This window comes from Pipistrellus kuhlii, unplaced genomic scaffold (assembly GCF_014108245.1).
Source record: "Pipistrellus kuhlii isolate mPipKuh1 unplaced genomic scaffold, mPipKuh1.p scaffold_m20_p_5, whole genome shotgun sequence".
Taxonomy (NCBI): domain Eukaryota; kingdom Metazoa; phylum Chordata; class Mammalia; order Chiroptera; family Vespertilionidae; genus Pipistrellus; species Pipistrellus kuhlii.
In genome coordinates, this window is record NW_023425551.1 from 44,071,568 (window position 1) to 44,096,967 (window position 25,400).

A 25,400-nucleotide genomic window follows, 5' to 3' on the forward strand; every position below is an offset into this window, starting at 1 on the left:
CTGTCTGCAGCCCCGCTGATCTTGTCTGCTTGCAGGTTTGACCCTGGATGCATGCTCCCCGGGAGACCTCCTCAACAGCCAAGGCAGGTTCTGCTCACCCGGCTGCTGGTAAGGATCCGCTGGCCCCACCCTCTCCTGCAACCCGGACTCAGGAGTGCCCGGGATGAAGACCAGGAGCACCGCTCTGGGAACGAGCCTTCCCCTCCATAGATCTGTCACGGCCCTAACGACAGGGCAGCCGGGCAGGTGGCAGGGTTGTAAGATCACACGTGTTCTAAAACATTCAAGGGCCTTTCCGTTTTAGTCGGACCCCAATATCCCACCTGGAGCAGCAGTCCGGGGAGCTGACCCAGGGCACAAAGAGAGGAGTCACACAGACTCCGGGTCACGGCTTTTCTTAGTGGTCACAGGCCAAACTGCCCCCGAAGACAACAAAACTGGAGACAAAGCCGTGACCTGACATGTCTAACCCGGGCCTTCTCCTGACATTTCCGACCCAGTGCTGTCTAGCGATAGTGGCCATTCAGGGAAACTTTCTCCCCAGATGAAGAAGGAGCCAAGTCTAAAGCTGAAATGCAGGGCATCTGAGAATCCCCTTAGAGGAGTCTGCCCCGGCTAAGGCCATTTCTTAAAGAGATGCCGCAGTCAGGCTCCCCATCGCGTGGCCGGGGCCTGGGACTCGGAAAGGAGAGGCAGCTCCTTGTGGAGAGAGGGACACCACGTGACCTCTCAGGTCGGCGTCCTCTCAGGCTCCTGACCACCAGCTCATCCCAGGGAACTCCCCTGCACACATCTTTCAGTATTTGCTACCAGTACACACTGTGGGCAGAGACCTTCTTAAGACACCTAGAGGTTTCCTAGATCCATTCACCAGCACACACTATGGAAATGATAAAACAAATCGAGGTTGAGGAGTGAGATGAAAAGGATGGGGGTGGGGGGGGAGAAGCACTGTTCCCAAGTCTCTTGATTCCTCCTCCCACGCTCCTAAATGACCCTTTAAGGAAATTACCAAGCAGATAAATACTTTATAGATAGTCCCCGCATGCCTTTTGTTTTTATTTGCTAGATGTTAACACTCAGGTATGCGTTCAGGGTTATTTTCTAAGAGGACACGAGAGCGTATGACGGAAGCCGGTGTTGTTCACCCACGTTATTTTTGAGGTCGGCGCGGGACCCGCCCAGCAGGAGGACACGCGTGCTCTGGGCGTGGCTGTTCTGGCAGGCCAGGTGCAGGGCCGTGTTCCCCGCCTTGGAGAGAGGCAAGAGAAGGGAGGACACGTTAGCAACTCGGCGCTCCACAGCCCCACATGGGGCAGACCGTACAGAGGGGCGATACAGAAGCAAAGTCAAAGCGGATGTGAATCCGCTGCTTCCTCATGGGCAGCAGACCCAGCAGGGTCTTCAGTGGCAAGAGCATTTAATCAGGGATCCAAACAGGCAGGGAGTCACCTCCGTCATAAAACCTGGTTCCACGGCTTGGCTCTGCCACGGACAGGTTGGCAGGCACTGGTCAAGGCTCTGCTCCTCTCAGCCTTGAACTCCTTACCTGTAAAATGCAGCATGACCCTGTGATGCTGAGGCTGTGAGGATGGACTCGAGTGCCCGGGAGGGGATTTCCTTACTGGCAAAAAGCTGTGCACATGCCTCTGGTATGCCCCTTTTAGAGAAGACTGCAACACGGATAAAAGCTGTGGCTACAACACTATCAGTGAAGTCAGAGAGGGCAAAACAGGCCACCTCCCACGTGCATGCAGGCAAAAGGAACCTAAGATTATACTGTAGCCTTTTTTCAAATCGTCCATTCTCATATTTTTCTTGAAACAAAATTCGAACTAAGAAAAAGATCCCCACAAATGCACTTGTCACTTAGCACACAGATAGGGACCCTCTACCTTCAACATGTCACACCACAAGGACAGCCCAGGTCCGAATAATGCCCACAGCAACCTTGTAGAGAGAATTCACAAGCAGAACTCTGAGAGACTGTGGGGGAAGGGCCTGTAAAGCTGCTGCTACCCCCTAGAAAAGGAACCAAGTAAGCAGGCAGCGTGAGGAGAGCTTTGGGGTCCGTCTGAGTGAGCCTTGGTGCTCTCAGCAGGTGAAAGACAGTGTTTGTCCGGCCGAGCTTACAAGCCGGGTCGGGACTGCAGCTGAGTGAGCTCCAAGCTATTACCCTGCCTGTGGATGGCTCTTCCCTCACCTAGTTCACTCCTTCTGGACCACGGTGCACTGTCTGCCCATACTCAAGAATGTTATTTCCTTACTTTTGGAAAAGAGCAAGGAGTTATTAAAAATAAATTTAAAAAACAGAGGAAAACTGTCTGCTTCCAGTTCACTTACCTCCCTTCTCCTAACCTTCCCTCTAACCGGCCAGGTAGGACTTTCTTCCTCACGGTGCCTCCAGGAAACCGGAGGCGTGAAAGCCTGAGGGTTTGGTGAGCGCAGTGGCTTTCTGCCCATAGGAATCACCTGGGCAGCCTGCAAAATGCTGCCCAGCTGCAGCCCTGCGAGGGACTCTGGCTTGCTCAGCCTGGGGGCGGAGCCTGGCTGCTCAGGTGTTAGCACTGAGCGCCAAGCATTCTGGGAAACCCCTCAGGCCAGGGCAAATGGGGACAGCTGGTCACCCAAGCCGCCATCAGGCTAAATTCATTTTTTAACATTTTTTGTGGTTGTTTCTCCCCGGCCCCCCCCCCCTTTTTTTGTTTGTTTGTTTAAGGTTTCCCAGGAGAGTTTAAAGTGCAGCCAGAAAGAGAAACATTGCAGGCTTAGGTCTCACACACAAAGGCTCTGCCCGCATTTCAAATACACCGTTTCACGCGAAGGGGCTCAGTGCTTGGCTTGCCATGATTCCCATCGCCCACATAGCTTGTCTCAACGTCACTGGCTTCCTGAGAGTCATTAAATGTGTTGAACAAATGAGTGAAATAAAAGAATCTGATGGTGCTAGAAATATATCATGCCAACATTTATTTTGCCAGTAAGAAGATATCAATTATGCTGAAAAGCATTTGGTTCAAGAAAATGAAAAACCATGGGTAAGCAAAAACAAAATATGGTACATTCATGTAATGGAATGTTACTCAGCAATCGAAACCAATGAACTAATCACCCACGCAGAGTCTTGAAAACATTACACTAAGTGAAAAAAGCCAGACACAAAGTCTGTGTCTCATGATTCCATTTAGATTACCTTCTGGGAAAGGCAAGCAAATTGGTGGTAGCCAGGGCTTGGGGGGGGGGGTGAGTCACTAAAGGGCACAGGGGAACTTTTTGGGGCGATTCTTGATGGTGGTGGTGGTTACCCAACTGTATACATTTATCCAAATTCACAGGACAGTATACCTAAGAAAGATGAACTTTACTGTATATGAATTATACCGCAAAACCTACTATTTAAAAACGGGATCTGGGCAGACATTCTGACAGACATTTTTCCCACTCTAAAGCACAGATAATCCCCCCACCCCCCAAAAGCCAGGGCTGCTAAGCTCACGGAGTAAGAAGCACACTTCTTACACAATGGAATGTGATTTTTGTCGTTAAAAAGAAAAATCCTGGCGTTTGTGACAACGTGGATAAACTAGAGGACTTTATGCTAAGTAAAACAGGCCAGGCGGGAAAAGACAAAATACTGCATGGTATCCCTCTGTGCGGAATTTAAAAAAGAAAATGTCGAACTCCGAGGAACCAAGAGTAGAAAAGTGGTGGCCAGGAGCAGGGGGAATGGGATGACATTAGTAAAAAGGAACAAACCTTTAGTTCTAAGGTAAACGAGGTCTGAGGGTCTCACGCACAGCATGGTGACTGTAACTGATAACACTGTATTGTATAATATAACTGGAATTTACTCAAAGTAGAATCTAAGTGTTCTCACCAAATAAACAAACAAATGTAAACATGTGGAGTGACGGATGTGTTAATAAACCTGTGGGAGGAGTCCCTCCACAACATATACACTTGAAATATGTGGAGGTTTACTTGTCCGTTATCCCTCATTAAAGCTGGCGGTGGGTGGGGGGAGAAGAGCCTTCCCAGAGGTTTCCCCAGAGGCCCTGGCTGGTGCAGAACGTACAAGCCCCTCTTTTGGAATGGCCCCTTGCCTGTGCTTCCACCGTCTCTGCTGTGTTGCCTGGAGCGAGACCTCTCAGCTTCCCCCAAAAGCTAGGACATGAGGCAGTGGGCAGAGCAGACAGACCCCGGCTAGGCTACGGCCCCAACGGACTCACAAAGGAATCGTATGTTTCAGTCTCGGATGTATTGGCTCCCCCTTACGCTTCCTTACCCATGAGCTGGAAACCGCCTACTTCTCAGAGCTGGTATAAACTCACCAGCTCACGTTTCAGACCCTGGACCTGTTCGGGGGGAAAGGGAGCGGCCACCTGCCTGCCGGGCAGCGAGCCGGGCATTACTGGAGATATGAGGGGACATGGCTTGCTGCTTTCCCCCAAGCTTTTGACCCAAGAGGGAGCCATGAAAAACATGTAACCAGGAATGACAGCACAGAGTGTGTGCAGTGCCCAGGGATCGCTGCAGAAAACAGCCCCGTGATCTTCCTTCGGGGGTGGGGAACCCGGCCTGGGGAAGGGGTGGGGGTAACAGGCAGAAACGAGGAGCAGGCTACCCTGATGGGCATGGGCCACCAGAGGGGACAGTGAGCCATGCTGAGCACACAGGAGGCACATGCGGGAAAGGCACAGGAAGAGGCTCCAGACGTGAGCGGAGGCCACCCTGGGGGAGGCCTGAGACAGCGTCTGGCCTCGGGGCTTTCCCCCAGGGATGCCAGGCGGCAGGCAGAAGGGATTAGGTCAGCTGATGAGGCTGCTGGGAGGCCTCTGAAATCCAGGGACACATCAGCCATGAGCACGGAAGGAGGGATGGAGTGAAAACGGGGAGACGTGGAGAGTGACGGGAGAGGGGGCAGAGGAAAAGAGGATGGAGCAAGCTGTGGTCCTTTCCTGCCTCCCTGAGGACAACCACAGGCGGATAAACCAGTGGCAAAGCAGGGAGAGCCAGGGGGGCTCAAAGGAGGCCAAAGGCCCCCGGGGTCCTCTCGCTCACCAGGCAGACTCTGCTCCCCAGGGGCTTCAGGCTGCCACTTCCCTGCAGGCTCCGTGCTCCTGGCTCCGAGCTCCGAGCGTGCTCTGCTCTGGGAGGAGGAGCCAGAGCCAGCCTCACCTGTGAATGAGTTCTAGCACCTGCCGAGCCTCACCTTGTTCTTGGCAAGCACGTTGGCTCCTGCTTTAACGAGCAGCTTGACTGACTGGCTGAACCCGTGCCAGGATGCTTCGTGCAGGGCCGTGTTCCCGTCCTGAGGAACACACAGAGGGAGAGAGAGAGTGAGAGAGAGAGAGCGTGTTATCACGGCCTTATTCGCCTCGGTAAAGTCAGTGCATCAGAGTGAGTTTTAGGGCACCCCCCAGGCTTCTCCATGGGGGTTTCTCATCTGCATCCCCATTTAGGCCTCCACATGCCATCACTTCTAGACTTTTTTTTTTTTGAGGGGGTGGGGGGTACCATTTACGGTTATGTGGTTGCCACTGCTGCCATAGAACAAGGGGAAAGATTAAAAAATAAAATTAGCCTTGGCCAATGTTGCTCAGTTGGTTGGGCATCGTCCCGAGCACCAAAAGGTTGTTGGTCTGGTTCCTGGTCAGGACACAGGCCCCGGTTGCTGCCTTGATCCCTGGTGTGGGGTGGCAGCCAATTGATGTTTTGCTCTCACATTGATGTTTCTCTCTCTCCCCCTCTCCCTTCCTCTCTCCCTAAAAATCAATTTTTAAAAAAATTTTTTAAATACTGACAAATTAAAAAAAAATTTTTTTAATTTGCTAGAATAGCAGATATTCTAAGTACATTTGGTCTGGTTTCATCACATTAAATCATGAGCGATGAGACTCAGGGATGATAACATCTTGCGTGTGGGCCCTCAAGCTGGCACGCCCCACTTCACCTTGTCTTGTCGGTCCAGGGCACAGCCCTCCTGGGTGAGCGCCGAGATGACCTCAGTGTTCCCCACCACGGCCGCACGGTGCAAGGCGGTCTGCTCCCCCTGCAGGATGACATGGAGGCAGGCACAGGGGTCAGCTCTCCCAGCCACCCCCCCCTCCCTCCGACACCGGGCACCGCCCACGCAAAGCAAACTGGTTACCACCACGGGCAAGGTGGGCTTTGCAGTCCGGTTAGTAGACAACACAGCAGGCGGAGCAATTTTATTCAGTGGGAACATTAAGCCAACCGCAGAACAGCCTTTGGCTGCAGAGCGAACCTCGGAGTGAAGGCCAGGCCCTCACCTGCCGTCAGGTGTGCCGGTGCTCAGCTAGCTGGGCTGCAGCCGTCACCCCGGCAAGGAGTGGGTCTGACAGCACGGCTGCATGTGCTACGCAAAGAGGGCAGCAATGCCGGAAGTTTTACTCCCTACGGAGTCCCCTAGCTCCCTGCTCTCAGAGAAATCGCCATTCTGCCATGTCAGTTGGCAGCCCTCGTGATTTGACAGTGGGTGTGTATTTGCTGACTGACTTGGACTGGCCACGAGCAATGGCGGGGTATATGGTGTGTCATTGCAGGATTCCAGGGATGCCAAGCCGTCACTGCGCATCTCTACCAGCCTCTTGTGATCTCTCATGACAACACCCCCACTGCTGTACGCTGCACTGGACCCCCTTCTCTGTGATCCGATCCCTGAACCTGCAGACCTTCCCTTTCTCTATCAGGGCGCCAAAGGGAACTTGGCTCTTTCTAATTGCAGCTGGGAAAAGGAAAGTATGCTCTTGGAGGAAAGATAGTCAGGACTATCATAAGGGAAAGTTCTGAAGTGCCCTCTGAGCACATCTGAGCTCTGACAAGCACTCGGCAAGTCAAGCGGAGACGCATGGAGTCCAATCTGGGTCCAGGTTCACAGGGGAGGTGAGTGATCAAGGTGAAATGTTCCTTCACTGGTAAAAGGAGGGGTGGCTGATGCTTCCCTTCCCTTGGGTTCTGCGATCCTGTGGTAAGGGTTTTGCATAAATCAAGTTTCCTAGAGGAGAACCAGAGGGGCAATTACATACCCGCCTAGGGGCATCCCTGTCCCTTAGCCCAAGAGAGGAAAGCGACACGATTATTAAACAGAAAACCGAAAGATTTTTCAAAGAGGAGTGCACTGCTACCTGTCAATAACCCTAATGAATTCTGGGTCTACTTACTAAACTCCCTGGAATATAGAAACAATACACTTTAAAAGCACTTAATTGGAAAACATGTTCTGGAGATGGATGATCGTAAGGGTTGCACAACATGGTAAATGTACTTAATGCCACTGAGCTGGTTGGTTAAAACGGTCAATTTTATGTTATGTACCTCTTATCACAATAAAAAAGCACTTACTGCCATTTAAAATTCAAATTCACTTTCTTAAGATTAAAAATTCCCTCCCCCTTAGAAATCCATGAGAAGCGACTTTTATTTTCTTCTTACTACTTTTTAATGCCTCCCAACTTTTTGTACTCAACATTTAACTTTTAGTGCCAGGAAAACCAGCTACTGGTTAAAAGTCTGGGCTGTAACGATGTATCGGAAACGGACTGTGCGGCAGAACCCTTGCTCAGTGTTCATTCGCAGAACCTGGGGGAGATTTCCGCAGTGTCAGCCAGGACATCGAGCCCGGTTACCAGGGCTTCCCCCACTGTCCACAGGTCCCTGCCCTCAGCACCCTACACTATTATTCCCATGATAAATTACACGTAGACTTGGTTCTCCCCACCTTCCCAGGCCCCTTGCTCAGAGGGGACGCTGTCTTTGGGACATGCAGGCAAAAGAAGACCACGGCCAGGGGGTCAGCAGCTGCAGGTGCGACAAGCCATTTCACATCCACTTCAGACGTCGTAAGAAGTATTTCCAGCTGACATCTGCTCAGACAAGTGGTCATAGGAAAAACTGCCCGTGTCTTAGTCTTTTTTAAGTTTCTATAAGAATTTCTAAAACTGCCCATTTCCCTACCAGAACGGTGATGGATTTGCACCAAAGGGACCTCCAGTGCCATCTGTTAATACCGATCTGCTCTGGCACTCTGTTCTCAGTCAGAAAGGTGAGGGGGAAGCTCCCTCTTTCAGTGGACATACTGACTTGGCCAGACTGGTCATGGTCAGAGGCCTTTTAATATTCCCACAAACTGCAGGCACTTTAACAAACACTCCTTGGACCCATCAGAACCACCTTTCACAGGACAAAACTTAACCACTCCGCCCACCCTGTGCGTAAAGTGTGAGCGGTAAGCCCTGGACATGGTGCATCAGCCTCTCCTGCCACACAGTGGCCTCACAAAGGGCCTCTGCAGATTAGGGCACCGCCTACCCTATGCATTGCTTTTGGCCAAATGTTTTATCGTGTTTCACAAGCTGCCACGAAATCATGAATTGAGGCAGCTTTGGAGCCAGAATGTACCATTATTTATTACTTCCTTTTAACATGAACCTACTGTGTATATCCCTCGAGACTGCTTTCCTTTGTGAAAGTCTAGCTCAATTCAAGAAGCTAAAATCTAACTTTTAGTTCAGCCCTTAGGAATCAATTTCTAGATGCATTATCAAGACTCAGAGATCTGCCCAGCCAGCGTGGCTCAGTGGTTGAGCATCTTCCTACGAACAAGGAGATCATGGTTCCATTCCCAGTCAGGGCACATGCCCAGGTTGTGGGCTCGATCCACATTGTGGGGCTTGCAGGAGGCAGCCTATCAATGATTCTCTCCCATCACTGATGGTTCTCTCTCATCCTTTCCCTTCCTCTCTGAAATCAATAAAAATACATTAATAAAAAAAATAAAAATAAAAAAAAGACTAAAGAGATCTAACAACAGTATGAGGCTGCAGTGAGAACACAAAATGTCCCCAATCACCTGACACAGCTGTTTCCTGCATCTCCTCTTTCTCTGTGGAGACTTTTGAGTGGCAATGCCTGTCTCCAGGCCACAGCCCCCACCTCGACTTTACTCCCCTCAGACAGAGCCCTCCTTCAGAGCCTTCGTCCTTGCCTTCCGGGTCCATGAACACTGCTGAAAGCCAAAGTCAGCCATTCCCCACCAGAAGAGGCCGTCCTTCAGCTGCACCATAAGTTTTGCTCGCACTAGATGGGGTGGTTCTGGGGGACTGAGGGAGACACTTCTCTGGTATAAACCCAGCCACCCTTAAATTGCCAAGATGAGAAGTGAAGGCTCTGAGAGACTCTTCCCCAGAGCACAACACAAACAACTAAACTTGAGAACAAATTGGAGCAGAGTCAATTACCTGCAAATCCACTTTCCTCCTATAAAGCGAAAATTTACTGTTGAAATATTTCCTCTTCAAAATAGGACACAGAACAGAACAAAATGTGTCCTCCATAGACACTTATTAACATACCCAAGAAGCAAGTGTGACATAGCCCTTATTTCTATATGATTTAAACATGAAATTCTGAAACTTTGAGGAAATTAAAAAAACAACACCACAAAAACTGGAAAAAGTATAGCATTATCAACAGCATTTACTCTTTATTTATTCTGTGAATACTTATTGACCTCTACTATACTCCAAATGTCATGGCATCTCATTCCTTCATTTTACTGATAAAAGAAACCAAGACTCGGTGCAGGTCAGCGCCTCACTTAGGATAAACAAGATAATTCAGGTAGCATGGATGGGTGAGAATCCAAATGGTTGAGGCTCTCTGCACTCACCCCTACCTGTTTCCAACTTGTGAGGCCAATTAACCTTCGGACAGGTCTTTAAAAGATCAGGTACCTCAGTGGGGTTGGGCTGCCCTTTACAGCATCATTAAGCTAAGTGCTTCAGTGCAGTGCCATGGCCTCCCTAGGCGCCCACAGAGTAGCTGTTGGATGATTAACTACAAAGAAGCAGAAGGGAAAGTGCTGCAGCTGGAAACTTGCAGTTCGGCACTTTCATTTGGAACACGTTGACCTGTTTGTAAAGTACATGAGCTGCCAGTTCTCAATTTTCCCGACATCAGTGTTCATTACTCGGAGATTTTTAAGAGGTTTGGAAGCTCTGAGGTCTAAAAAATCTTTGTTCTGATATGCTTTTAGTATTCTCTCCTACAGGGTGAGAAAGAGCGAGCAGATCCTAAAGTGAAGCTCATGGAAGAAACCCCAGTCATGCAAGGGTGGAACATGCCCCTCTTCAGGGGGAACCCCTCCCAGGTGACACAGGCAGACATGTGGCAAGGAAGCTCAAGACAGGCGAGGCGCACAAAGCAAGTTGCTGACCTCTTTTTCTCTCTCTGATCTTCTAGGGTTCTTCCTAGCCTTTCTTCTCTGGTTTCTCTTATTTTTCTCATCCTTCATGCCTTTTACCGTGGCCACAGGGTCCTGGACTATCTCTGGGGCGGGGGCTGTGTGACTGCTCATTGACCAATCAGAGATGGCGTTAGAGCTCCAATGAGAGTTGACAGGATTGACGAGAGGCAAGAGGGAATTTGCTCCTGCGGTTGCATATTCTAAAGAACTGGTTTCCACAGGTTCAAATTCATAGTAATCCCACTCCAGGCCACTGGAGGACATTCTTCAACTAATGCTCAGTCTTTACCATAAAGCACAGTATCTGCAGAATATGAAGTTAGGGGTAAATGCTTCATAACATTGACATTCTCTATTTCTATCCACCATCCAAGACAATGTCTTGGGTAACAGGCAACTTCTGAAATGATTTTTTTTCAATAATGACTTTTCCAGCTTCTTTAAAGAGCACCCATAAAGAAGAGTTTTCCTCCTAAAATTCTTGCATAAGTTTTAAGACTGGTCATCAACAAGCACGGCAGATACACAGAAGACAGATATGAACCAAATCTGGCAAATGCATTGCTTCAGAACTAATGAATGTCCATTCCACCTTCTCCACCCTCCCGTTTTTACACTGTTTTACTGTTGTGCTCTTATTTTGTTTCATATTGATTTTTAAGTTATCCGAGAGAAGCAATGTATAGATTGTCCTGTTTAAGTGAAAAAGATGAAAGAAAATAAATACTGATTCCAAAAAGGAGAGAGGGTGTTCCTATTAAAAGCAGCACTGGCTTTTCCTTCGGCTAACAGAGCTATGTTGACACGGCTCCCCTTGGTTACCTGGTGAGAACTCTGGCCTGTTGGGAGTTCTTATCTTGTCTGATATATAAATAGCAGAAGTCCTAGGGGATTAGCATGGCTTTTGCTGCATTAGACCTCAGACAAGAGTGCTGGGTTGGGTTAGCTCATCAGCCTGGCATGGCAGCCTTGCCATCGTGACAAGCAAGGGCTTTAATCACCCCAAGATGTGTGCACCAGCATCTCCAAGGCCTGCCTTTTCTGTGTCAGAATCCCTTCTCTCTCCTGGTACTTTTGCTGTCACCTAAGAAAGTGATGTAATCATGAATGCAGTGATGGCTACAGTATGGGAAAAATTTTTAAAAAGCGTTATGGCCCAAGGTGGATATCAACAGCTTAAAACTAAATCAGTATCTTTTGAAAATAATGTTCTTGATGACTCAACAGATTCCAAATATAACCAGATATTTATGAAAATCTGACATTGCACAGCCTTCTGCCCATCATATAACAACAACATACTTAGTTATTTCTGTTTGCCAAATTTTAGAACATTACACAGAGGCCCAAAGAAAACTAGAAGCCTTTGGTAATGTAAACCCTGACATGCCTGAGGATCTCAACGTTGCTCAGACTCTGTAACTGCAGTTATTAAAGGTGAAGCTGGAAGATGTTATAAGCGCAGACTCTCCAAGATGCTGTGTTCCTTACAAAGGGGCTTATTCCTTAGAGTCCCACTACAAAAACTAGAGCTGGAAACAGAACTAGAAACAGTTTCCAGTCACATTATCATAGGACTTTTTCCTAATAGTTAACTGGAGAACAATTTACATAATCTTTTCAGATCCCCTTCTTAGAGAAGCCACCTTTCCCAAAGGCCTGATAGGGCACCCCAGGTACTACGTGACCCCACCCCACCACTGCTGATTGGCTCAGAAACGGATACGTGACCCCAAAGGAGCCAGTTGGAGCCTCTACCGATAATCTGAGTGAAGAGACTCAGAGGCTAAGTCTCAATCATGGTCAACACCAGAGAGAGCTCTATCTGGAGGCCTCCTTTTTCTTAGAGATCAGTTTCGTTTTCTTTGAATAGGTTGCTTTAAGCTAAATGTACACCGATGAAGAGAAATCAAGGTGAGAAAAGGAATAAGATAAGTTTTTAAGCCCCACCTTTCCTCCAATGGTAAGCTTGGTCAATACTCACGAGTGTGTTTGTGTGTGTGTGTGTGTGTGTGTGTGTGTGTGTGTGTGTGTGCACGCGCACGCGCGTGCGTGTGGGGCTCCTTCATACTGAGACAGGACATAGACAAAACGCCCTTTGAAGCTCTGTACTTGAATGATGCTTGATAGGAGATGAACCATGATGGGAAGTTAGCACACCTTCCCAAACTCTAATTTGCCATTGAGAATGGGTCCCAGAATAGGTCTTCAAGAGTAAGCTCTTCCCACCATGGGGACCAAGACGTTGATAGAAGGTGCTCAAGAGCATCTCCATCCCACCCTCCTCACAGCTGGTACGTGCTGTTCTGTGGATCTCTAGGCAGACAAGCTCCTCTGACAACCCACCCCGATAGAATGGTGGCTTCTACTCACATCGTCCTGAACATCGAGGTCGCAGCCAGCCTTCAGCAAGATCTGGACCACAGCAAGGTGACCTTTATGGGCAGCGAGATGTAGGGGGGTCCGGCCATGCTGTTGATGCAAAGCAAACACCGATTTCAAAACAGGACCATCGAAATCTCGCCCCTGGGGCAGGTTGCACAGTGGCATTTTATCCCTTCCCCTATGGTTTGATATGATTCTTGTGGATTTATCCAGAATTCAAGTTTGTCTCCGTTAACCTTGGCTATTGGCACAGTCATCAATGAACAAAACAATCTCAAAATATGAATATTTCCCTTAGTGCATAATTCCTACTCCCACTCATTAAAGCAAGCAGGAAATAAGAGGGTCTATATTTTCTTTTGTTTCCCCACCTGTGCTAATACTCAGGGACAATGAAGTGGCCACAATGCACTTGATGAGGTGAGATGGGAGAAGACCAAAATTTCAGGCTTATCAGCCCTGGGAAAATCTGGTTAGTAATTACTCAGAATTCAAACTGCTCACCCAACTGATTAGAACTGATGCTCCCCGTTTTCATTTTTAAAAACAAATTTGGACATTACAAAATTATTTCAGCCATTCAAAATGATGAATAATATTTTTATATGTACATGCCACTATCTACTTTTTTAAAAATTAAGGAAACCATAGGCATTCTTTGTGAACCCCTCCCTGATCTTATTTTCCCTCCCATCCCAGAGGTAACCACTCTTTCAAAAAATTTTCTTTAATTAATTTATTTTTTAAAAATATGTTTCTATTGAATTTTAGAGAGGAAGGGAGAGGGATAGAAAGATAGAAACATCCATAAGAGAGAGACATCAATCAACTGCCTCCTGCAAAACTTCTAAAGGGGATTGAGCCCACAGCTTGGCCTGTGACCTGACCGGGAATTGAACCAAAGACCTCTTTGTTCATGGGTTGATGCTTAACCACAGAACCACTGGTCTTACATTTGACATTCCTTTTATTATAGTTGCCTTTTATTGTATTTCACTACATGTTCGTAGCCATAAATAATATATAAACGTTGATTTGTTTTCAATCATTACATAAATAGTAAGTATTAAACTGTACAATATCATTTGGCAATTTCTGGGTCCAACATTATATTTTTGATATTTTTCCCCATATTCTCACATGCAGCTTCCGTTCTTTTATTCATTGTTCACTCAGTCTCCTACTCATGGACATGCAGGCTGTTTTCAGTGGTTTGCAGATCACAACTGTGTGGACATCTCCTTATGCACCTGAGAAGGCTTCTTAGGCCTATTATTGGCTCATAGAGATGACCATTCCTTTCACCTGGCCTTAAGCATGCAGCACCTCATATATGACATTGAGGGTAACACCCAGAATAATCCTCTTCGGTATAAAACAGCTTCTGAGATCTGACTGTCCCAATCTCCGAATTCTCCTAATTCTAAAGGAGACATTATGTCCCCTGTGATTCCTCCCTCAAGTTCACTGTGAAGATAGCACCCCACACCCCGCAATTTCAAGCACCATTTCACCCCGGCCCCCAGCCATGCAGAAACATACTGAATGATTCAGATCTCATGGGGCCTTAAATCCTTTTTAGCACCACAATAAGACTTCCCAAAGACCTTTACTGATATTCTAGCAGGATACACCCATTTATGATTTCAATCAAGTGTCAGTTTGCCATGGGCAACTAGCCGTGGAGGAAAACAGATAGCAAACAATAGAAGATCTTCATTTCCACCCATGAAATGCAATCAAAACACTGGAATGATTTTGGAAAGAGGTCGGAGCTCACTTTAAAATTAGAATTCTTTTTTTTAAAATATATTTTATTGATTTTTTTAAAATATATATTTTATTGATTTTGTACAGAGAGAAAGGGAGAGAGATACAGAGTTAGAAACATCGATGAGAAAGAGTCATTGATCAGCTGCCTCTTGCACACCCCCCACTGGGGGTATGCCCGCAACCAAGGTACATGCCCTTGACCGGAATCGAACCCGGGACCCTTCAGTCCCCAAGCCGAAGCTCTATACATTGAGCCAAACCGGTCCCGGCTTTTATTGATTTTTTGCAGGGAGGGAGAGAGAGGGAGAGAGATAGAGAGTTAGAAACATCAATGAGAGAGAATCATCGACCAGCTGCCTCTTGCACACCCCCCACTGGGGATGTGCCCGCAACCAAGGCACATGCCCTTGACCGGAATCGAACCTGGGACCCTTCAGTCCGCAAGCCGATGCTCTATCCACTGAGCCAAACCGGTTTCGGCTAAAATTAGAATTCTTAATTAAGAAAAAGTTATTCCCAAGAAAGTGGGATATAAAAAGCCTTTATAAAAAAGCAGTGTCTGAGATGAAGAGTGGCCGTCCTTGGTTGATGACTCAGCGCCTGCTACGTAACCTCGATTCTTTAAATGAAATGTCCACGACCGATCAGATGGAGCAAAATGACTGGGTGCCGCTCACTGGCCCTGTGCCAGGCCCCGTCCGTCATTGTGTGTCCTTGTCAAGGACGCCAGGCATTCTGCAACACAGGAGAAACATGTGCAAGGAAAGCTGACAGGATGATGGGACAAGAGTGTGTTTGAGTAATTGGGAAATACAGATGGGGGGGGGAGCCAGGGGAAGGGGGCAGAGTTGCCCCAAAAGAGACTGAAAAATCAGTCCCAGGCCGAGGGGCCACTGGGTGTCAGCGGAGCCCCGAGGGACATCCTCGTCAGCAATCAGATATTACTGGTGGAAAGCAAGGCCCAAGGCGGCGAAAGTGTTGTCTGAGTGAACACAGATAATCAAGTCCGGAGAAGGAATACTGCTGCTCACACCAGGTCGCACCAGGCGGGCACCAGAGAAACTCTGGGCCACTGACAAAAGGCCCTCGGTTGGAGATGCCCTCCTAATCCACAGAGAGTAAAGGCCGAGGAACTATAGCCGGACAAGCCTAATTCAAATCCCAGCTCTGAGTCGCACGCCTGTGTGCTTCTGTGCACCGCACGCTCCCATGCCCGTCTCTTCAGCTGTGAAATAGAAGGGCCTCCACCCCCACTCACAGGACTGAGCAGGATAAGTGAGGTAACACCCACCACCTACCACGGATTCCTTTCCCTCCAGCTGTCCTCGGCCCTAACCCTGAAGCGCCCAACTGCTCTGCTCCCTCTCCTCCTTGACACCCCACAGACTGGCCTCAGCCAAGACTGGCCTCAGCCAAGACCAGTGACATGTTTTCAAAGGCAAATGCCCTGGGGCAGAGTTGGATCTCGGGTCTCGGCAGCCAGAGGGGCCCTCGCAGGAGGGCGGAGGTTCTACCAGCTGGTGCTGATCCACTCGCCCACGTCCACTGTTGAAGCACAGCCCACAGTTCCAAGACTCTGTGTAGCTGCCAGGAAAGACTCCTTTAGTGGGAATGTCCTCCAAACAATGCCTTCTCCGATTCTCCAAGAAGAAACGTGTCTGGCCTTCCCTTCTCTACCCCCACCGCGCTCAAGGTCCCTTTTAGGGAACTGCCACATTCTGTTTTGGGTGTCCCCCTCCGTACAGACTTCTCCCAACGAGGTTGTGATCTCCCCAAGGGTGGATCTTGGCTTCTCTAAATGCTGAAGCAAGTGGGCGCTGGGGTTGGGGAGCGGTGTGTGTGTGTGTGTGTGTGTGTGTGTGTGTGGTGTGAGGGGAGGGTGCTATCCCGTGTTCCTCAACCACAGGGCGGGCTGGGCTGCCAAGGAACCTGAGCAAATCTCCTAGTTCCAGGCTTGGCCTCAGAGGAATGAAGAGCTTGGGATGGCGGGGATGTCAGAGGAGACAGACATGCCGGGGGCTTCACAAGCAGGTAAGCAGCTGCACAGTGACATGGGGGCTTCGCTGAGGAGGTTTGGTGTCCCCCTCATGTGTCTGGAGACTTTCTGGTATCGACATCACAGCAGCCAAGGCAGCAGTGTCTGTTTCTACTGAGCCAAAAGCTGTGCACACCTTCCCTGGGGCCTTCCTAACAGAAGACCAACCCCCTTAGACACACACATGCTTATTCACACTCACACACCACTACCACCACCACCACCATCCTCCAAAGGAGGACAGCGAGAGACGAGCAGAAATGTACTTGGTCTTCCAGAATATTCTGTAGTGAAAAAAAAAAAAAAAAAAAAAGCAGCCGTTCCCACCCAGCACCCAGATGCACTCCCAGGTCACACCTGACACATGGGGAGGCTGGAATGTTTCACATGTGAGGATGCAGATAAAAACTGTCAACGGAGTCCTGGAATGACAGACTCAAGGATGCAACTGCTCTCACCTCCAGGCCCCTAGCCCTGGCCAGTGGGAGAAGTGGGGACAGGAGAAAAGACTAAGAACTACGCATGAGAAGAAGACGTTTTAGAAGCATCAGTTTGTTCTGGGTCCTACCCCCCATTTTCCTCAAAGACCAGGAATGCAGGCCGGGGAGGTCCAGGGAGAACAACAGTAATGAGGACAAGAGCAAGGAACAGAGGAGCTAACATGTATGAGGCACACGGTAGGCCTTATCCTAAGAATTTTACATGTACGTGCCCAATGACCTATGTGGTAGGCAATATCATTAAGCCCATTTGACAAGTGAGAAAACTGAGGTACGGAGAGACTCTTGCTGGTTCTATGTCACACCACAGGTCATTAGAGTCTGGACTCACCCTTAGCTGTCTGATCGGGCCCTCAGGCGGACCCCCCATTCTGCTGCTGTGGGGGCAAGGCTGTCCCCTGGCAGAGCGGCTATGCCTCACCCTCAGGAAGCTCCCAGACTCCCACATGCTGACCTCGGAAGGTGCTTGGAAATAACCTGCTTTCCTTAAAATCCCAAGGGCAGAGGGAGGCTTTCCATTCTCACTGTACATGAGAATCACCCGGGGAGGCTGGTCCATGTGTCCGTCTATTGCCTCTGCTTTTCCCTGAGCCCCTTCTCCAGAGGTTCTGACCCAACTCCCTGTGGTGGGCCTCAGGCACCATTTGTCATACAACCTCCCCAGGTGGTTGTAATGAGTGACCCGGGCTGAGAGCCGGGGCCAGGCTAACCCCCCCTCCCCCCAGCAGCTACAGGTCCTCGGGCGAACCACACCGTGGTGGGCCTGTCCAAGCAAGAGCCATTCCTCCCGCTCCATTCTTCATGGTGCTCTCACGTGCACCTGCCAGCACAAAATGCTAAAACCCCACCTCACCACAACCCAGGGCTTCCTGGATCTCAAAAGAATATACATAAGCAAAGAGGGACATTGCTAAAAATTTGAAAGGTAAACCAAAGTCGTCTGTAACACAACCACCCAACACAATTAGTGCCACTTTATCCACACTTTTCAATGCATCTTTCCTATTTATGTGTGTGTGCAGTTACAGTCACAGGTCACCTAAAGCGGACTTGCTTTCTGCATTAACCTTATGCCTTAAACCAGGGGTTCTCGAATGTTACTGGGCAGCAGAATCTCTTGGAGGCCTTGTTCACAGGCATATCTGGGCCCCTTTATTGGGTTTCAGGTTCAGTAGGCTGAGGTGCAGACGGAATTAGCATTTCTAACAGGTTTCCAGGAAAAGCAGATGCTGCTGGTATGGGACCACGTTTTGAGAACTGACATAAACCACTGCTTTCCAACCCTATTGCACATTAGTTACCGGAAAATTAAAACAAAAAAAATCTGAAACCTTACTTCCAAATGGTTGAATTCCATCAGCCTAAGGTTGGGTCTGTTGTGGGTACTTTTGAAAAAATATATATTTTTTATTGCTTTCAGAGAGGAAGGGAGAGGGAGAGATAGAAACATCGATGAGAGAGAATCATCCATCGGCTACCTCCTGCAGGCCCCATACTGGGGATCGAGCCTGCAACCAGGACATGTGCCCTGACTGGGAATCAAATTGTGACCTCCTGGTTCATAACTCCAAGTTCAACCACTGAGCCTCGCTGCCTGGGCTGTTGTGGGTTCTTTTTTAATTCTAGGTGATTATAATGTACAGCCAGAGGTTATGAACCTCTGCCTTTCACCCTTTGAAGATGCTAGTTCCTCCAACTCGCTTTAATATCAGGATAAGCCATCTGAGACGGGCAGGGGTGAGCGGACACAGGACCCTGAAGAGAGCATGCGTTTCCCTTGATCCAACCTTGAAGAGGCCCAGACCCAGCAGTCTGTTCACTTCCGGGGAACTGAACCGCAAAGAGCCTGGAGATGTTGCCAAGCAACAACCACAGAAAGGTGGCCCTGCTGTCCCCAGCTCCGGGCTCTGGTCTGGGGTGCTGCTCGGTTCTGCCAGGTTGAGCCTTGTGGGTCCCGACTTCCAGCAGGACTGCTGCACGAGAAGAGCAGAGCGAGTCCTGTTCAAGCAGGTGACCCATAAATTACCCGAACAGGTGGTCACAAAGGGGGCGCAGAACAAATGGTCCCTGCTGCACAGTTTGAAGAGGCCAATGCCCACCTGGAGGGCAGGACTATGTCAGGGAACATTCCAGGGGAGGATTCCTATTCAGATAAAGACCTCATGTCAATGGAATGACGAGGGAGCCCAGCCAAAAGTAAGCAGCTTAAATGCACCTTGAAAGGAAGTGGAGGTGTTTTATTCCCAGCACCTGTGCAGATATGCAGCCTAACCCTCTCACTGGTCAGCCCCAGGAAGACGTAGGTAGGCAAGGTGTTTATGTAGGAGAGACCTCCCTCGGGAGGGGCTGAGCCCCAGGGAGGGGGTCCAAGCATCAGTCGGAAACCACAACCCACACAAACAAGCCTGGAAAGACTCTTCCCTCTCACTGACTCTTTGGGCCTGGGAGCCCTGGCCTGAGATCTGGTCACTCCCTAATCTAGCAACGAGAGATTGGGTCACAGCTCCTCTCTCCTGCTCAGGTCTCGGGTCCTCCTTACTGAAGGGCAGGCCTTTCAGACCATGAATGATGAACCCCAGAATGGGTCCAAAAAGGGAGAAGGAAGGGTGTTGGTGCTTAGCCATTCCCAGAACAAAATCTTTGTTTGCTGACATGCTTATGTCCAAGGCCACACAGAGAAGTGAGGCAAAGGATAGAGGAATTGAGACCCATTCGCTCAAAGAAATGAAAGCATTGTTATTATAAGGAGGGCAGTTGCATAGATGTGACCCGCACAAGGGAAAACCGTTTAACAGGAAAAAGTTAGCTTAGATTAATATAACAATTTCAAAATGACAATAGTTCCTTTTTTTCAGATCATGAGAAATACAATAATAGGGTTGCATAGTTGTTGTTTTTTAATTTAACATTTTTTTTTCCTCAACTGCAGTTGACATTTATATTAGTTTCAGGTGTTCAGCATAGTGGTTAGACATTTATATAACTTCTGATGTGATCATCCAAAAGTCTGGCACCATACTCAGTTATACAATATTATTGACTATATTCCCTAAATTGTACTTTACATCCCTATGACTATTTTGTAAAACTGTGCAGTCTTTTTGGAGACAAGTAGTGTCTACCTTATTTGTAGCATTAAGGAAATAGGAAAGAGAGATGTAGAAACAAGAAGTTATAAAGCTAGTAAAATAAGAGTGGCACATGTTTAAGAACACTATAATATTCAGATTGAACAGGGTCTTTGAGAGTTGAATTTGTTTGAGGACAGTAAGGAGAACAGCTTCAACCATTTTTCAAGATCTCAAATCTAATTTGTGGCAGAACGGCACATTGCTGGAACCCTGGTCTCCGGCCCCTCATTTAGCTTTTAAACGGCAAAGACTCCTGCCAACTTCCTTAGGCGCCCTCAGGGTCACAGACTGTATTTCCACTCTCACTGCCTGGAATGCTGCAGAGGTGGGTGCAAAACTTCAAAGTCCTTCTTCGGCTCATGATTTAATAACGACAGCATTGCCAAGACATAATAAATAAATAAATAAATAAATAAATAAATAAATAAATATTTAAAAAAGGTGGGTAAAGAAAAAGCACCACAGATCAAAGGAGAGTGAGAAAAGAAACCTTTACATTTAGAAAAAAAAACTATAGTAGTTTAAAAAGCCTTCTTTCCTTGTTGGAAATGTGTTTTGTCTTCTGTCTACCTGGATGAGGGACACATCACATCTTAATCAGACTATAGGTGGCAGGAAGCAGCCAGGGAGTAAATTCCATGGATGACAAAAAAATCAGGATTCAAGACAATCTCAGGCAGGAAGAACAGGCTAATTTTAGCAACATAAGATGTAAAGGGGGCAGACGTAAAATTCCTGCCCCGAGGGCCAACAGTCCAATCATGCCTGGGTACCGGGATTGTCTTGTAAAGTAACAATTCTACTTTGTAAAAAGATGACATTTTTATACCGAAACACTTCAAAATACTTCTGTAAGTCTTACTTTGGGGATGGAGAACTAATCATCAATAATTGGGAGAGACGATTTGAAGTGTATAGTGTTAGGAGTCAGTTATTCAAACATAACTGCTTAATTAATAAGTGAATTTCTTTTCAGGTGATCCAGCAACTACCAGGATTCGGCTTGCTTCCAGAAAAGTCCACCAACAAACAGGACCAAAATATTTCAAGCAACATGTATGACTGTGAAGGTCTCCCTTGGTACTCATAGTGCATCTGTCCCCAGACAATAAGGCATCCAGTCTCTGGCCCTCATGCTCCTCACAGGAAGCTGGTTGGGCAACCCTGTCAATGGGTTACGCATTGACAGAGGGTCCGGCTTGGCCAGCAAAGTGAGAGAGCCTCAGGGGGGAAGCCCAGCGCCCAGGGGCAGAGTGGAGGCTGGTCTGGCCTCCCCTCCACCCAGGAAGGCTTCCTGAAGGCCTCACACTTCGTGGAGTCCAGGGCTGGCAGCTCCCTTTTCTCTCTGGCACAAAGCTGATTCCTGCATGTGTATCTAAGAATTTCCTGCTGTAGTCAAGACAGGAGGTGTAATTTACTTGACAGTTACTGAGAGCCAGGCTGAGCACTGAGGATTCAAGGATGATATAAACAAGGTCACGGCCCCTGCCAGCTCAGTGCTCACTCAGACTTCCTTTCCACCTTCCCAGAGGCACTCTCCGCTCCTTCTGGGCAGCAGAACAGCCCACAGGGGCACCTTAAGAGCACGGCTCCAGAGCATGATGCTAATGAAGTGTGGTACACCCTCTCAGGGGGTGCAGCACCAGAGCCACACCTCCAGAACTCAAGGCAATGGAAAGATCGGAGGGATTCAGGCCTTGGGGGCACCCCTTCACTGACTGAGCAGGGAGGCACAGGACTGATTCCAAGAATCTGGGACTCCTGGGTTGGCCTGAGGTTGAAGTTGATAAACTGTGGCCGTAGGCCATGAATAGCTTCTAATTATAGCCTCTGGGTATCCCTGCCTTCCCTTTGTACTTTTTAAAAATTAAACTTTTTTACTGAGATAATTATAGATTTATTAGAGACCCAGGGCACGAATTCGTACATTGGTGGGGTCCAGCCAGCCTGGCCTGGTTGGGGCCAATCAGGCCAGGCCAGCTGGGGGGTGGGGACGCAGGAAGTTGGCAGGCTGATCCCACCCCCAATGGGGTAAGGGAGTCGATCAGGGGCGGAGCCAGCCAGGGATAGGGGCAGCAGGCAGTTGGTGAGCCGGCTCTGCCCCCAATCAACATAGGGGGTCATTCAGGAGCAGAGCCAGCAGAGGGGCGGGGCCACAGGCAGTTGAGGGGACAATTTGCATATTAGGCTTTTATTATATAGGATATGCAGCTTTAAGAAGTAATACAGAGAGCTCCCAAGTCATTTTCGGCCAGTTCCCTCCAATTATAACATCTTGTAAAACTATATACACTGAATGGCCATATTATTATGATCTCTGAATGCATAATAATCTGGCCACTCAGTGTAGATTGACCACCGAGTTGGGATTTTAAAATAAGGTTTTTCCATGTATAAGAACTGCATTGTGAGTAGTTAGAAAGAAGCAGAGGACTTACTAGCCAGAGGCTGGGGCCACTATCTCCTGGTCCCTTGACATATCAAGATTTGCAAGCTTTCCCTTGTACATAAGTACACTGAGTGGCCAGGTTATTATGCGTTCAGAGATCATAATAATCGGCCACTCAGTGTATATACAACAGTACCAGAATCAGGATATTGAGACAGTCAAGCTACATCACAGCACTGTCATGAAGGAACTTCCTGTTGCCCCTTTCCAAGTACACCCACCTCCCTTCTCAAAACTGTCCCCCATCCTCATCCTTAGCCCCTGAGAAAATAAAATTTTTTCCATTTCTCTAAGTTAGTCAATGTCATATAAATGGAATACAGTGTGTAACCTTGCATATACCGATGGCTTGTTCCCTTTCATTGCTGAGTAGTATCCCGTGGTATGGGTAGACCATAACTTAACCGTTCCATTGTTGCAGCAGAGAGGGGCTGTTTCCAACTTCTGGCTCTTGCAAATAAGAGTGCTACTGCACTTCTTTGTGTGCTTTTGTGTAAATATAAGCCTCCACTGCTCTTCCATTCCATTCCTGTCCAAGAGTACCATTGCCGGGTCATATAGTAGTTGCATATTTAGTTTTATAAGAAACTGCCAAGCTATTTTCCAGAGTGGCTGTATCATTTTATGTTCCCACCAGCAATGTATGAGAGGTGCAGTGTCTCCCCATCCCTGCCAGCATTTTATGTCGTCAGTGTATTCTGTTTTAGCCATTCTGATAAATGTAATGATATTTTCTTATAATTTTAATTTGCATGAAGTATATTCACTGTAGGGTGTTTGTAGATATTCTTTATCATGCTGAGAAAGTTCTCGGTTCTTAGTCTGCTGAGAGCTTTTATTTTTTTAAAATCATGAATGAGGGTTGGATTTTACCAAATGCCTTTACTGCATCTGTGGATATGATCATTTAATGTTTCTTGTTTAAACTGCTGTTATGGACTAAATGTCTGTGGCCCCCAAATGCATATGTTGAAGCCCTATCCCCCAGTGTGACAGTATTTGGAGACAGGGCCTATGGGAAGTAATTAGGGTTAAATGAGGTCATGAATGTGAGACCCCAGGATGGGCTTCATCCTTAGAAACAGAGGAAGAGAGATCAGAACTCTCTCTCTGACTTGTGTGAGACAGTGAGAGGGCCCTCACAGGAGCGAACCTGCTGGCGCCTTGATCTTGGACTTCCCAGCCTAGAGAATTGAAGAGTAAATGTCTGCTGCTTAAGCCACCCAGACTGGTATTATTTATAGCAGCCCAAGCTGACTGAGACAGCTGTTGATAGGGGGATTACATTGATTGATGTTGAACCAGCCTTGCATTGGGGATAAATTCCACTTGCTCACGGTGTCTAATTCTTTATATAGTGCTCGATTCAATGAAAACATGGGCTAAAAGAAAACCAAGCACTGCCAGCTACTCACCCATCTGCCCTAGATCCTTGATTTATAATAACCTAAACATACAACAGCCAATTCTCACTGGAAACAAATTGACAGGCCTGAGAGAAAAATTTCCAGTCTACAAATAAATTCCAGACTTAATTTATTTTCTGAAACCTAAGTCACTACAGCTTAAGAGGAAGCAAAAAACTAAGGGGCTCAGAGACTTCACCTCAGACCCTCCGCCCTGGCATCGGAGCAGAGGCCGGTGGGTGCCTCGCAGCTTCGAGAGCCCCTTTCCTCGGGCGTCTTCATTCTCGGCACTCCGAGAACAGCCTGCAGTAGGTGGCGATGCTTGGGAAGTCTTACAGCAAGCCAGTTACTGGCCTGGAAACCAGTCATCCTCCAGTGCATTTCGTTCAGGATTTTAAAATGCTGGCACCCAGCTGGGCCACATTACAATGCCTCCTCTGGACTGTTAGGACCTATTAAATATATGCCTTGAGGGGGTTTAATAGGCACATTAGTCTGTGTAGAGGCTTCAGTTTTCAATGCAGATGCTCAGGCAACAAAATGCAATCTGGCGGATGACTTGCTCAACACCCAGGTGCTAGAAGGGCCTCTGGACCAACACACCCACCAGGCTGCCCAGGGCTGGGGAAGGAAAGGGGGCAAGTGCGGGCTGCCTCCGCCCTCACTGAACACACCTTACATACAAGCAAGAGGGGGACAGAAAGGCTCTGCAGAGCAAAGCACCACTCCCAAGAATTCCTCAGAGGCGGTGAGGGAGGGCAGAGCCACGGAGAGACTGAGGCCGGATTCTGGGGCTCCCCTTCCAAACAGCCTCAACAATTCTCCTAAGACGCTTAAGTCAGTTTGAAGGCCCATCCCAAGTTTAGAGACTTGCTCTCCTCAACCGCAGTCCATCTCCCCATAGGCCCAGGCACGGCTAATGTCTGACTACACCGGTTCCTACACTGTCCCTCTCCATCTGAGAGGGCACTGTCCTTCCTTCACAGAACACCTCCTGGCACCTCCCTACCTTTGCTAGAGACAGAGTCATTGTGCCGCCTGCCTAATTAACACCCTCACCACAATCCGTCAACACTTCCTGGGACTGTCTTAGCATTGACCCAGGAAGCCTCCATGCACCGTCTCACAGGCAAGCCACACAACAATTCACAGCATGTAAATGCCTTCTCTTATTTGGGACATGCGTTTCCTGCTAGTCAACTTGTTTCCGGTTGGAGATATCAATATCTCACAGTGTACTGCAAAGAGCCGTGACTTCCAGGCATGTCACCATGGACTTGGCTCACTGCTCAAAAGAGAGAGCTGTCCTACCCCACATGCAGGCTCTGAGCCGTCAGGGAGAAATACCTGGAGCAGTGAAGGCTCTCCACCTGGCTGCTCATTCGGTCGCCTGGGGCTCTGAAAAAATGCCCAAAGACATACCCCAGACCGATTAAATCAGAGCCTGTGGGTGT

At 48.2% G+C, this 25,400-nt stretch overlaps 1 protein-coding gene across 9 annotated transcripts in view; it reads right to left on the reverse strand.

Moving 5' to 3' along the window:
* ANKRD6 (ankyrin repeat domain 6) overlaps positions 1 to 25,400 on the reverse strand; it is a 129,737-nt gene that overhangs the window by 19,372 nt on the left and 84,965 nt on the right. For 3 of the 9 annotated variants that reach the window (XM_045572954.1, XM_036414130.2, XM_036414126.2), the window contains exons 1-5: positions 12,641 to 12,739; positions 10,238 to 10,571; positions 5,954 to 6,052; positions 5,213 to 5,311; positions 1,153 to 1,251 (exon numbers count right to left, since the gene is read on the reverse strand). In XM_045572954.1, the coding sequence (XP_045428910.1) occupies positions 1,153 to 1,251; positions 5,213 to 5,311; positions 5,954 to 6,052; positions 10,238 to 10,531 (591 nt within the window). In that variant the 5' untranslated portion in view covers positions 10,532 to 10,571; positions 12,641 to 12,739. Of the gene's footprint in view, positions 1 to 1,152; positions 1,252 to 5,212; positions 5,312 to 5,953; positions 6,053 to 10,237; positions 10,572 to 12,640; positions 12,740 to 25,400 lie in introns of those variants that run through there. The other 6 variants (XM_045572955.1, XM_045572953.1, XM_036414127.2 and 3 more) reach the window with 2 other exon arrangements.